Raw genomic sequence first — 14801 nt, forward strand, 5'->3', positions numbered from 1 at the left:
CTCCTGGTTAGCGCAGCAGCGGGAGCCTCTCCTGTCTTCGCGGCACTAAGGATATCCAACTGACGGCTTAGGCCTGCTTGGACATCCCGCGAAGACTCCTGGACTGCAAGAGGGCGCAGGCTGGGCTGAGGGTTACCCTCCTCCCCCCAAGTGCATGAATATTGTGCACCGGGCCTCTAGTTGTAAATAATTCTACTATGAACATAATGGTGCATATATTCTGATTGGTTTTAGGATTTTTAGATATATTCCCAGAAGTGGGATCACTGGGTCAAATGGCAGTTCCATTTTTAATTTTCTGAGGAACTTCCATACTGTTTTACACAGTGGCTACATCAGTCTGCATTCCCATTAGCACTGTACTAGGGTTTCCTTTTATCCACATCCTCGCCAACACTTATTGTTTATTGATTTATTGATGGTAGCCATTTTGGCAGGTGTGAGGTGATCCCTCATTGTAGTTTTAATTTGCATCCCTGATGTTAGTGAATTCGAGCCTTTTTTTCATGTCTGTTAGCCATCTGTATGTTCTCTTTAGAGAAGTGTCTATTTAGATCCTTTGCCCATTTTTTAATTGGATTGTCTGTCTTCCTTGTGTTAAGTTTGAGTGTTTTGGAAATTAACCCCTTATCTGATGTGTAATTGGCGAATATGTTTTCCCATATAGTAGGTTCCCTTTTCATTTTGTTGATGGTTTCTGTTCTGGGTTTTTTTCATGTGCAAATAAATGGTAGTAAAATCATCTAAATGGTGAGTTCCTAATCACATTTGAAAGAAAGTCATCCTCTAATGTCACAGGAATTCACCACCTAATGCCTGTAGATAACCAGACTATCCTCTCCTCCCGGGAGTCCTTTTCAGTATTTAACATGGGCAGCTAAGAATTTATTTCTGAGACTTGAGTTAATAATAGCTGTAGCTTTAGGGATTAGATTTATGGAGGGTGGGAAAGGCACAGGACAAGGAAACCCGTGATACTGTACCCAGCACTCTCCTAGAGTGCCTGACCCCACCTAACGAAACTGCATTTTAACAGGGTCTCCTGGTGACTCCTGTTTTCTCCCATTGGGAATATTCTTTTTCTTTTTTTTAAATATATTTTATTGATATTTTACAGAGAGGAAGGGAGAGGGATAGAGTGCTAGAAACATCGATGAGAAACATCGACCAGCTGCCTCCTGCACACCCCCTACCGAGGATGTGCCCGCAATCAAGGTACATGCCCTTGACTGGAATCGAACCTGGGACCCTTCAGTCCACAGACCAACGCTCTATCCACTGAGCCAAACCGGTTTCAGTGGGAATATTCTTTAAAACAATTCTCCTTGACTCAGTCTGTATTACTAATCATTATTCCATAGTATACTTAAATAGTACAAGGAGCCCAGTGCATGAGTTTGTGCACCTTGAAAGGAACTGTGGGCCATGAGGCTGCAGTTGTAGGTTGTCTTGGCCCATCCTCCGCACCCCAGCCCAGCCCTTCCCACGGCAGCTGCTCTGGCACTGGCTGCAGGTGCGAGCGGGGCCATAGGTGGAAGCGGGTGCGAGAGGCAGCTGCCAGCCCCGATCGACCCTCAGGAGCAGGGGGAGGTGGAGAAGTCCTGAGGGGCGATTGGGGCTGGCATCCGCCGCTCGCACCCACTGACAGTGCCGAACGATTGGGGCCGGTGCTGGGCGCCAGCAGCGGGTGTGAGCGGGACCAGCGCATGGGAGCAAAGAATTTTCAGTAACCACCAGAGGCTCACCCAATGACAGTGACCAGCACCCCACTTTGGTCTGGTGCCCCCACTCACCTGCTCCACCATCCCATTGCAGCTGACACCTGCCATGTTCCGTGCTCTGCCACCTACTGCTGATGCCCACCGTGTTCAACATGTGCCCCTGGTGGTCAGCACATGTCATAGCGACCGGTTGTTTGGTCTATTTACATATTAGGGTGTTATATATACAAACAGTCCTCTGTTTACGTCGTACGTCGTTTCGTGGTTACGTCGCCATCTCCCATTTATTAAAAAAAATAAAAAGTTCCGTCATTTTGACGTATGTATAAATGTGCTTCATGTTTGTTATTTATTTACCACAAGTAAAGGTCAGGAATTGTAACCTTTTTAATTTTTTTTACTGTTTCACTTCATTACTGCTATGTAATGAAGTGACGTAGGTGCTTATGTAGGTGAGTTCTGACTTACGCGATTACGTCACACCGGGGGAACAGATCTCCGACATAACCCGAGGACCTACTGTATAGATAATATAATATAGAAGTCAGTATACTATTAATTTAGATTTTAGTTTTCCATTGCAAATTACTTCATTGTACTTCCAGTATGAATCTGTGTTTTACCAGATTCAGGTCCTCATTAAACCTGACAAAATGTCCTTTACTTGAAAAACAAAGCAAACCATGAAGTGTAAAATAGCAAACATTGTGGATTAGGCTAAAGAACCTATAAGTTCTTTCCCTTTCATATGAACTACAGGAAAGCCCTGATGTCATCTAGTTTAGTCCCCACATTTTGTAGTCCCCAGTTACTTACTCTGTGAGCTGTGTCCTTAACCAGATGTTATGAGATACTTAATGTTTTTGATAAAAGGTATGAGTGCACTATTAAAAGGAAACACTTCTAGTCAGGAATTTTAATGCCTCATCTTCACAGTTATGCCATTAAGTATACAGCCCCCTCAGTAAGAGAAAATATATACATGCTGGAGAAAAAACAGAACCATTAACCTCAAGTTGGTCATGCTGCTGCCCTTCATTCCTACTTGCACATTTTCCCCGAAGACCCTCCATCCTCAGTTTATTTCACTGAGGAAATAGAAGCAATCAAAATAACTTCAATGAAATCTCACCAAGTTACTACCTTTCCTCATTTCTATGAATGTTGCTTAGTGTCCTGCTATGTACCCCAGATGACATCCGTTAGCTACTCAAGGACCCCTCAGTTATCAATTTCCCTCTTAAACATTCCCATCAAAAACGAAAGCTATAATGTCCTGCATCTTAAAATGCCCTTTATCATACATCCCTTTTCTGAAAATCTCAGGAGCTCTAATAGCTGCCTTTAACTCCAATTTCTGGCAAAACTGTTCCAATCAGACTTTTGCCTGGTCCCAGTGAAACTGCTTTGATCAAACTATAATAATGCCTAGTACACAGTAAGTGTTCAATAAGTACTTAGGGAATGACCAAATGAAATGAATGATCAAAGTTCTCTCCTTGAATTTTCAGTAAAGTGCTTGCCTCTTTACTAAAAGTTTAATATTAGTACACTCCTGAAATCTTTTAACAATTCAAATGTCACCACTTCTTTTTAGGCAGTTCTATTAGCAACTTTCCAAGGTAAAATTTTAAAATGTAAATCACATGTTTTCTCTTCATGCAAATAGCCTAATATTTCTTTATTTCTTTTTAAAAATAATGGTTTTTGCCCTAGCTGGGTTTGCTCAGTGGGTAGTGTCAGCCTGCAGACTGAAGGGTCCAGTGTTCAATTCTGGTCAAGTGTTGCGGGCTCAGTCCCCAGTAGGGGGGCCTGCAGGAGGCAGCCGATCGATGATTCTCTCATCATTGATGTTTCCCTCTTCCTTCCCCTCTGAAATCAATAAAAATCTATTTAAAAATAATAATAAACACCATGGTTTTGAAAGTAAACAGAAATTAAATCTTTCTGTAAACCTGCAACTTGCACTGACAGGGAGGCTCTGTACTATTGCTGGTATGTATATACCCTGCTGTTCAATCCAGCAGCTGCTGTTTGGTTGCTCCTTGCTTACACCGTGCATTAAATGGCTCTGTAATCTGAGAGAAGCTTAACACATATATCACCCCTTTAAGGCTGCTTGTACCAGACATACTGGCCTACACTGCAAAAAGAGTAAAAGTGGAAGGGTTTATACATATAATTGAAGGGCAAACCACACATTGTCATATAGATTTTAATAGATATTCTGATTAACTCATCACAGTAATCATTTTTACTGTAATGATATGCAGCTTTACTATACTAGTATAAATAAAAACAGATAAATACAGCTCTAGGCAACATCACAGATTAACAAACTAAGCATTCTTCATGAACCAAAACGGAAAACAATTAGGAAGAAATGCTGACACCCTTGCCCATTCTCATCATACCTTCTCCAAAAAGGGACGCAAATAAGGTGCTCCACGTATTATCTGCCATCAGCCAGGCACATATATTCATGATCTCCACTACTTCACAGTTTGGTTAAAAAGCAGACATACCTCAACATATCAAGAAGAAAAATGGAACAGATCGTAATCCCAAAGAAAGCCACTGAATGCATAAAAATATGGCACTTGTCCTGTATTTCAGCTGTAAGACACATCAGGGATAGAAATACACCAAGAAGAAAATTAATATCCACCTTGAGTGTTCACCCTGAAATGTCCGTCTCTGAAGCAGGATGGGCAATGAAAGGAGGACCTAACATGAAAAACGAAATCCAGGTAAAGTTTACTATGATGAAGCTACCTGCAAAGAAACTCGCTTCTCCTTCGAAGGCTTATAACTGAGAACAGGCAATTAAGTTGTTCAGTAGCCAGTGCTGAGGAACTCACACTCCACCAGCGCCTTGCACACTTCAGACAAGCTGGAGATAATATACATACAACCATCGTTCAGAAATGATATTACCCTGGATGGTCAAATAAACTTTGAAGGGGGCCAGAAAACTTGAAATCTGCCAAAGTGGGGAAGTGTCTTGGACAAAGTACCAATTTTAGGCAGATAGCAAAACTAAGAATGTTTCACTGAGTTTCTAAAATTTTGTTCAACTTAAACTTGTCATTCTAATATGGCTTCATGATCTTATAAATCTTCAAGATTTTACCCATCTTATGTGATCTTACAGATATATTAAAAAAGGAAGACTCACTTCCAAAAAAGCAGCTCGTTGCCAGTTTGTTTCAAAAATGTCTGTAAAAAATTACTTTCCAACCAAAAATACATAATCACAGAATATTTAGGCCAGTCCTTCAAGAAAACTAGCTTTGCCAACAGTGAATTAAGACCATGATTAAGACAGACATTTCCAAAAGCAATCACAAACACACCCCAATACATTTTCAATTCATCCTGCAAAAAATGCACTGTGAATAGTCAAAACATCATTAAATACCTCTGGATGTGACATACCCAAAGATTCAAAGGTGATGTTCTGATTACAATTTTAACTGATATTTTTGCAATTTCATTTTTTTTTTAAGGTAAACACTATTTAATGTTTGGTTTTAATCTTCAAAGTGATTTGTAGTGTTTCAACTTTCCAGTTAATGAGTCAGAATGGACAGGTCAGATGATAGAATCCAGGGGATGGCAGTGAAAGATCAGAAAAAAGTTTATGTACACATTAGATCATAGAGAAATAACCACATCCTCTCTCAAACCCTTGTTCCCATTGTAAACTTTGTTCATATCTCCATATTTGTAAGTCAGAATTAGTCTATAAAAATCACATTAAAAAGGTAAAATTATTTAAGTGAGATATTAACTGATCTGTATTTTATAAATTTTAATCCATAAAAATATAAATAAGAATGGTAAATTTTTAAGAAAAGAAATATACATTTAGTGCAAGTTATGAATTACATTTCTTCAGTGTCAGCAGTAAAATATCTTGAGGAAAGAAAAAAATGACTGATCTAATTTCAAGAAGAAAAAAAATTCCAGTTTAAACATGCAGTTAATTCCAGATATAGCTAAACAGAATAGTTACTTCTCTACTGTCAGAGCAGTAGCATGGTGCTTGCTTATGCTGAACAGTACTTGTATTTCATAGCAGTTTTAGAAATAGAAAATATGCATAAGACCAGGTCACATTATCTATAAAATCTGAGAGGGAAAAACAAAAAGATTCTGAACCACACAGCACACAAGCTGAGAGATCTCATTCATGCTTCATTCAAGATTGTACCTGTTTGATCGGCCTTTGTTATGGTGCATGTGTCGGCTCCAAGCATTCAGTGATGGTAAAAAACTACATGGTTAGTGGCACAAGAAACACTCCCTTCTTGTGATGAAACCTCAGGAAAACCACAGTACATCTCAATATGAGAAAGGATTGCTTCAAAAGGGCACACCAATTTAAAGAGGCTTTGTTACAGAGAGAAAGAGAAAGAAAGAGAGAGAAGCTCTTCTGGAATGTAAAAAGGTAATGCTTAACTATACAATTCATGAATTAAACAGAACAGTTTTGATTAAAAAAGGGCAAGACCTGCAGTCTTATAGATGGCTCAATTCAAAGTAACCCCTCCAGAAACGGGGACTGATAACGCGTCTTTGCGATGTTGGAGTAACAGGCCGGGTGCTTCAGGGCTCCAGGGCCCTCTCCTTTGGGGCTCAAGTCTGCACTTTCATGGCACATCCTCAGCTGAACGCATCCAGTGCAGAACGACAGGAGGTGGTTGGCTGCTCTCCTTAGATGGGGAAATACCTCACTCATTTCCTTCTCTCTCCTTTCCCTCCCCAAACAAATCCTCCGTTCCACCAGCATTATTTGCAAACCATGTTGCAAAAGCCTGGCTTTTATATTTCCTTTTTTCTTTTTCTTTCTTTTTTTTTGTTTAAAGGAGAACTATAGGTAGACGACTCCCTCAGGTTACAGAGTTGTGCTATTCAACAAATGAACTTCCTCTTCTGCCTCCTCTCTCTCCTCATCTACGGGATTCAGTTGAACATTACCGAAGCGGGGTCTTGGTTTGCCGTCTGGGCCATATGACGGAGGATATCTTTTTTTGTTATAATGCCAAGGAGGCGCCTGAAAAGGATAAAGAGAAGACTGCCGTTAAAAGGGAAAAAGAAAATGAGAAGCTACATTTACAGCTAAATGCTTTTTGTAGACAGGAAAAGAGCAAAGCAAGTGCCTGATATTACACTTGCAAAAATATTTTATTGGTAAAGATAATCAGATTACCCAGCTACCATCCTTTGATATAAAAAGTATTATAGTCACTAATAGTACAACGTTCTTTCCACTGAGACTGTCATTGAAGTCGAGCTATTTTGACTAATGAATGCCAACAAAAAAATGGGAGGATGTATGGAAAATAAATTATACTAATCCATTTGAGAAGGAATATTCATTCCCATCACACCAAAAAGTAGTAAAATGTTTGATGACCAAATCCCCTCAATATTCCATTTTTTAAAACTAAAATTAACTTTTAAAAAACAGAGATTGCTCAGTTGTATGCAGAATCTTCATGAAAGCACATACAATTGAGATAAAATGGTCAACACAGAACTTCAATAGCAAACTTCAGAAGCCAGAACCAATCTGTAAGACAACCCAACACTCATCAATGTTTTCCTTTTTTGATTTTGGCCAAAAAAGTTAAGATACAGTGCTTTTATGAAAGTCTTAGTTGTTAATGCTTACATTAAAAGATAGATGAAAAAATCAAGAAGCAGTCCTAAAATAGTATAAGTAAAGCACAAAGCAGGATGAATGAGTAGCTACTTATTATTCTGATTAGTTTTTTAAAAGGATGCATGAAACACTTGTGAAATATTAGCATACAACAGGAATACACAATCAGTTGTGTATTAAACAAACTGGGACAAGTTTATATAGGTATGACAATTGCACGGCAAAATAACTTCAGGCATTTATTGCTAAAGCCAGACAATTTTTAGGTTATGAGGTAAAATAATAATTCAAAATTTATCTTTAGTCATTAAACTACTAGGAAGGACATACAGCCTGTTAGAACAAATGCATTTGACCCTAAAAACTGCTTACAGCACTCTAGAAGCATCATACAAAAAGGGCACAAACATATTCTAGGTCCAGTTCACTAATGAAATGGCAAGAGACACATTATTGACTTTGAAAGTATTGAGGGTATGGAGGGTATAGCAGAAAACTAATGCTATGCTCACACACATATATATACACATATTACGCACTAGTTAATGTGCCCATAAAAAAAATCCCTTTAATTGTCGGCAAATCTAACATTGCTAAGCTCGGTTAAAATGATTTATGAGCTTAGATTTACCACAAGATCAGGAAACATTTTTTTTTAAAGGAGGGGGAGGGTTTGGGGTGATGGGGTAGACATTTTTAACCAATCTGGCATCCTCTGAGACTGGTGTAAGCGCTAAAGTAGACATGTTGTGTTACTTTAAAAATGTCCAGTAATATTTACTCAGTCAACTACCAAACTCTTTACAGCTCTTAAATTGCAACTAATGGTTTTGATGAGATGCTAACTTTTGCTTACTTCCCATGAATGAAATTTTACATACATTTAAATTTATCTTACAGGCATATTATGAGATAGAAATGGAATTGGCAGCATGTAGGACTTTGCGGGCAGGTGTCTGGGAAAGAGAGAACGGAACAGTTCACAAGTTTCATGCCTCCTGACTTCTAAGGTGTCTAGTGAGGAGATCTGATATATCTAATCACCAAGGGTTCGACGTGCTGCTTTAGTTGCTCGAGATGCTCTAATATGTTCTTCTTTGTGATGATCCCCAAGACAATCCTGAAACAGATCATGTTATGCTAATAACTGTGAGAAATTAAATTAAAAGAGGTTCCAATCATAATGATAATGAAAGAATAAAAACATGGACCAAAAGAATGCTTTTAATGAACTCTAGAAAAATTAAAAAAAAAAAAAAAAAGGTTTGAAATCCCAGGTTGCATAAATTCTACTGACTTTCAAAAGTGACATGGTATTATTTTTAAATACTGATGGATTGTTTTCCTTGTTAAGTTAAAAATCAAAATGATAAAAGTTTGCAATGAAGATGACTACAAAGTACAAAAAATATTAATATACAACTATAACATTCTGAAATTTAGTTTCATTTTCACTGTTCCCTCCTTTGAAGAAGATATTTTTCTAATATCTAAAATGTCACAATGCAGCAGGTATTTTTTGGATCTACCTCAGCAATGTAAAGATAGGAGAAGTCTTAGCCTTTATTGCCTATGAGACTTGAGAAATCCCTTTATTTTACTATTATTTGGAATTAAAATTAAAGGCAATGTGTACCAAATAAATAATGCCGACCCATACACACCATAATTTTCAGGACCTACTGAATGCTACTTCTTAAGGTAAGCAAATAAGACAGGTTTAAGATTAGGGGGTCAAAATCACTTGCACTTTATGAATTTTTTTCTAAATGATTAATTCTCAGTTAATGTATTATTATTATAACATCAAGCAAAACAATGGACATAAATTCTCAGGATACTTGAAAATAATTAAACTTTTAATTATTAAAACAAAATTCTTTATTAAATTATTAATTATTAAATTAATTATTAAATTAAATTAAATTAAATTATTAAAACAAAAATAACTTTCATTGGTTTTATAATGAAAGTCAATGAATTCAACTACAGTATATGACAATATAGACAGTGAATGTCAAAAAACCTTAAAAAGTGCCCTGACTGGTGTGACTTCTTTGGTTGGGTGTTGTCCCGTGCACCAAAAGGTCATGGGTTCGATTCCTGGTCAAGGGCACATTGCTTGGGTTGTGGGCTCAATCCCCAATAGGGTGTGTGCAGGAGGCAGCTGGTCAATGTTTCTCTCTCCCTCCCTCACTCTTCCTCTCTCTCTGAAATCAATAAAAAGATATATTTTTTAAAAACACCTTAAAAAGCTTTTAATCTTTAAATTTGGGAAGCCCACCCAGAATTCCCTTCAGGGTAATTGAACATATTTATATATTTCCCTGGTGATCAGGTTAAGTCAACTTTACTATTAAACAAGTTTTTAAGGACCAAATGGCAAATTTAGAGTTTTACAAAGCAGTGATTATATTTACAAAGTAATAGCCCTAAAAAGAAGAAAATACATATATCCCTTTCTCTTTCGTTAATGGAGAAAAGTGATTTGAGCATAAGGCCAGTTCAGTGCTGCTTTGTTAATTTCAGGAAATGTAAGGAAAATCAATGCAAAATGTGACTCATGTAAAGACGATAGATCAACCAAAGGACTTGTGTGATTGCATATGAGCCTAACCAATGATCACGGACAACAGGGGGAGGGGGGCTTGTGTGTGTGGGGGATTGGGAAGGGAACGGGGGGAGGGGGTTGAGGACAAATATGTGATACCTTAATCAATAAAGTAATTTAAAAAAAAATAAAATAAAATAAAATAAAATAAAAATAAAAAAAAAAAGACTGATTTGCTGTTTCTTATGGGCTAACAAACAATGATGTAAGAGTTAACAGAGCGTGACCCAACATTTTTCAAAGTCTGTTCCAATTAAAACCAAACATCAGAGTCCTAACCCTGTCCCTCCATCAAAAACAGGTTTAATATTCAAATAAGTTTGGAAAACTTGTTTTCTATTATCCCATTTGAGAATCAAATAATACCAACATTTTATAAGTTCTGAGAAGTTCCACAATAAATAAACCTCAATTATATTTAATCCAATACTTCCCAAACTTATATGATCACAAAACTCTTTTGGAACAATGCCTATTAACATCCTGCTAGTTCCAAGACTCGAAGATTCTGAGAAATTAAAATTAAAAGTTAGACATCTATCATTGGCATCTTTACAGACATACTTCCCCTGGTCTCTCAGATCTCATTTTCTCCTGGCATCCAAGGTTCCAGATTTGTTATATCCCTTGCCCCAAATAGTTATTTTCCACCTCTAAGGACCCAGTATAATCTATAAAATGTGAGCAATTGTCCAGAACTTCATAGTCTATACTAAAAACCAGAAGATATAATTTTTTTTCTGAGTTTAAATCTTAAATGATTTAGAGTGAGAATAAAACACTACTTTCTTACACATTTCAAAGAAAAAAATCCCAAGAGCCACCACCCCGAAGGATCTCTTCTTTTTTCATATTTATCAATCTGTTTTCCTTATAGGACAGAAATAAGGAAAATATAATCAGGGCAATTAAACATGTTCCTTTAGAAAAAAAGCCACACACACACACACACACACACACACACACACACACACACGCTTTCTTATAAACAGTATCAGGTAAGATTTTAATTAACTACCCTCCCTCTTTCCCCCCACTTCATTCTTTTTACACTTTCTTCTAAATACACTTTCCAATGTCTGTGCTACCGAAACCTGGGAATTAATCAGCAAAGGGAAATACGGTAATTAACTCGTACAGCTTTGTGGACATAGTTAATCATGACTAGAGACTGACAGTATATTTGGTCCTACATAAAAGGACACACCATGGCAGGCACAGAGAACAACTCAAAGCAAGTAAAAGTTCCTAACAACTCATCTTAGCTTCCCACGAAATCATTTATAATTAAAAGGGCCCAAGAAGCAGTAAAGCTTTATGAAGTTACTCCATTTAACATGTACTCGTTTTTAAAGTGAAGTTTGGTACCATTATTTTTCAAATCAAACAACACTAAAGAAAAAAGTTCTTTTACTACTTACATCTCTTCCCATCAATATCTGTGATATTTAACAATTCTGACCTCCCTGCTCCTAATCAAGACCTTTACCACTTTAATGATTTACTTCATATTATCTCGAGTTATTTTAACTGGCTAGCACAGTGAAACCATTAAACATGGATGTAATTTTCTAGCTTTATATTTCTATTCCTAACACAATACAGTATCATATATGTCCAAGAAAACAGTAGTAGGTTAAGATTCAATCAGTCAATTATATTATAAAGCAATAACAAGACATTGGATTTTAAAACTGGGAAGATTTTTTATTCCCTGATCTCTGACTTGCTAACCATGTGGCTGGGCATGTTACCAAACCTCTTCGAGCTCCATTCCTACGTCTGTAAAGTCGGGATACTGCCACCGACTCTGCAGAGGGGCTACAAAGTTAAATGAGCAAGGTACTCAATAAACAAATTTCCTTTATTTTTGTCCTTTCTCCCTCTTTTCTCTAGATAGGGGTCACATATTTTGTACAAAATGATATTTTAGAAAACTTGCTGTGATTCCCAGTGTTTGGCATTTCAACCAGCTTCAGACATGCATGCAGTTTATGCACAATCCTCTGTTCCTCATTTCTAGCTTTCCATTTCAGCCCTCAGGTAAAACAATGTTCTTAAGTATCTCAACTAGGAACAGTAACATAAAGGGGGGAAGGGGTAGAGAGAGAATGGGAGGGAAGCAGGTCCCAGGTCAGGAACAGAGGGAGCAGAACACGAGGGAGCAGTATGTGACCAGGGAATACTGTGTTACTCTCCACAATCCCTGTGACATCTGCAAAACACAACTTTCCCCATCCTCAGAAATACTGGCAGTTTATGTGTAAAGGGCAAAAATAATCAATTTGTGCATTTTAAATAAATGAGTATTTGTATGTAAAAGGTCTGTGAGTGGAGAAGGTAGAAAACAGGAAACAAAGCATTTGCTAAAGGAAGTTTTCAGCTAATTTACAAATTTCATTTAATTATATATTATTTCCCTTGTTACATGATAAATTAAATAATAGCTGACACAGTAAACAGCCGAACATCTAGAAAGTTATTCTGCACTAGAAATACCTATTTTAAAAACGAAAGACAAGAGGAAGCAGGTGTTTGCAGTCCTCCACACAGGTCAGGGCGAACTCTCGTCCACGGGAGGAAATGCTCGAAGCACCACGTAGGTGCTGGAGACGTTTCAGCACCTCTGCCTGACGAATGTCACTACACTTTGGCAAAGATCTGGGAGTTGACATTTTTCTTATTTTCTGGTGTCAATCTGATAGATCTTGTATTTATAGCCACACTAAGACAGACTTTCCCACTTGGGAGCTGATTACACTCTCTCCTATTAAGTGCATATGAATTCCACTAAGAGGGATAAAAACCTCTGACAAGTGAACTGATTTTTTGATGAAACTTACCCATTGTGAGTTACAAGGCACTGCCTCAGGCCCAGCTTTCGGAAAATATCCACCACGATCTCCATGGGGGTGTGGTCCGTCACTGTGAAAGGGCTCATGTCAAGAATGCTGCGAAGCTTCAAGGGCCGCGGACTTTCTGCTGGCAGAGACGGGGTGTGCTGTGCAAAGCACACACGAGAGCTGCCCACGATACCTTCTTGTTTCTTTCTGGCACTTTCTGAAGAGACAGAGGAGAACAAAAATTAAATCTGACAGGTTTTATTTTACTTTAAGGTCAGAGATTAAACAAATAAAGCAATGTACACCATGACTTTTGGTCCCTTCATTTTTTCCTATCTTCTTAAACAAGAAAGGAATAAACTAAAAAGTCAGTTAGCCATTTCTTATATTTGACAGAATCAGAACCCATCACCAACACACTATCTTCATGTAAATAAAATATTTTTTGGTAAATCATGGTTCAATTGTCTTTAGTGGCACTGAAGCTGTTTATTAACCCTGGGGGATAAGGAAGCATGTTTGGAATATGAGATTTTTAAACCTGCACAAATTATAGGAATCCACCATCGAATAACAGCTGCCTGTGCCAACAGTCACTTTTCCTGCCTGGGAGGTGGGACTGAAAGAGCTTCGTCCTTGCTTTGACAATGGTGTGTGCTTCACCACTGTGAATTAGCTCCTTCTCTCTCTTTGCTAATGTTAACGTTTAATTTTCTAGATGAGTCACAAGTATGAACAAGTGGGTTGAAACTACATTTACGCACATAATGGGCACAGACTGACTTCCTAGGTTTTATCTGTAAAGGCTGTGATAACTGCCCCCTCCGGTGTGCTCGGCTTCACATGCTTCGGTCCTGCTGCCTACCTCCACTCCCCACTCTGAGTGCTAGACAAGAAGTGGCAACGAGGCAGAAAACTGTAGAAGAAGGGGAGAGACCATGGGAGCAAGAAGGAAATCCAGGAAATAGAATACAAAAATAAAATAGCCAGCTTTATGAATCTATTTTGAGTTTAGTGTGTATTCAAAACTGTCCTTTAATAAGGCATTTTATATATTATGCTTATATGTGTAAAACCTAACATACAGGTCTACTTTTTCCATTCAAAAACTTAAACTTTACAAAAGTATATGTGGGTGAATATTTAAGGTGTGTTCAAAAAGTCATGTGACTAACATATCTGAGAATCTGACTTGATCTCACGTATCTAAAGTACCTCTATTCCCTTGTGAACACGATCTGCCAACCCAACATTCTATTTCTCAAGACAAGAACAAAAACTAAAAAATACATCCACGACTGAGAATGTAAACCTTAACTTTACCACCTTCTTCTTTTTAAAACCTGGCCTTCTTTCTTTAAACTTCTATGTAAATTCCAACATTCTGATCTTTTCCGTTTCTTTGCCTGGCTACCATTAAAACCTAAAGAATAGGAATCTAAACAATGAAATTCTCGGATTGTAGGTTTGCCATGGCAATGATTTAGAAGCTGAAACACCTGAAGAGAGACAAGTCTGACCACATACTTTGCCCGCTCTGGCAACTACTATGATATTACTGAGAGCAAAACTTGGAATGATGGGCCCTGGCTGGTTTGGCTCAGTGGATAGAGCGTCGGCCTGGGGACTGAGGGGTCCCAGGTTCGATTCCAGTCGGGGGCATGTGCCTTGGTTGCGGGCGCATCCCCAGTGGGGGGTGTGCAGGAGGCGGCTGATTGATGTTTCTCTCTCATGGATGTTTCTAACTCTCTATTCCTCTCCCTTCCTCTCTGTAAAAATCAATAAAATTATTTAAAAAAAAAACAAAACAAAACTTGGAATGATGGGATTGCTGGTCTTTGAAAAAATCTTCTAAAGGTATAAGCCTTTTCCTAAACTGAGTAGGATATTCTCCGAAAACTATTTCCTTCTCTTTTTTTTTCTACTTTAACAGCTCTTGCAAATTGAGTTTCTTT

General features: G+C 37.9%; 1 protein-coding gene across 3 annotated transcripts in view; it reads right to left on the bottom strand.

Moving 5' to 3' along the window:
• Window positions 1-3920: 3920 nt before the first annotated feature.
• Window positions 3921-14801, bottom strand: part of CLCN3 (chloride voltage-gated channel 3) — an 86231-nt gene continuing 75350 nt past the window's right edge. For 2 of the 3 annotated variants that reach the window (XM_054717649.1, XM_008155227.3), the window contains 3 exons: window positions 12847-13063; window positions 8437-8512; window positions 3921-6780 (listed from right to left, as the gene is read on the bottom strand). In XM_054717649.1, the coding sequence (XP_054573624.1) occupies window positions 6622-6780; window positions 8437-8512; window positions 12847-13063 (452 nt within the window). In that variant the 3' untranslated portion in view covers window positions 3921-6621. The remainder of the gene's footprint in view (window positions 6781-8436; window positions 8513-12846; window positions 13064-14801) is intronic. The other variant, XM_008155229.3, reaches the window with a different exon arrangement.

The sequence above is a fragment of the Eptesicus fuscus genome, chromosome 6 (genome assembly GCF_027574615.1).
Source record: "Eptesicus fuscus isolate TK198812 chromosome 6, DD_ASM_mEF_20220401, whole genome shotgun sequence".
Classification (NCBI taxonomy): domain Eukaryota; kingdom Metazoa; phylum Chordata; class Mammalia; order Chiroptera; family Vespertilionidae; genus Eptesicus; species Eptesicus fuscus.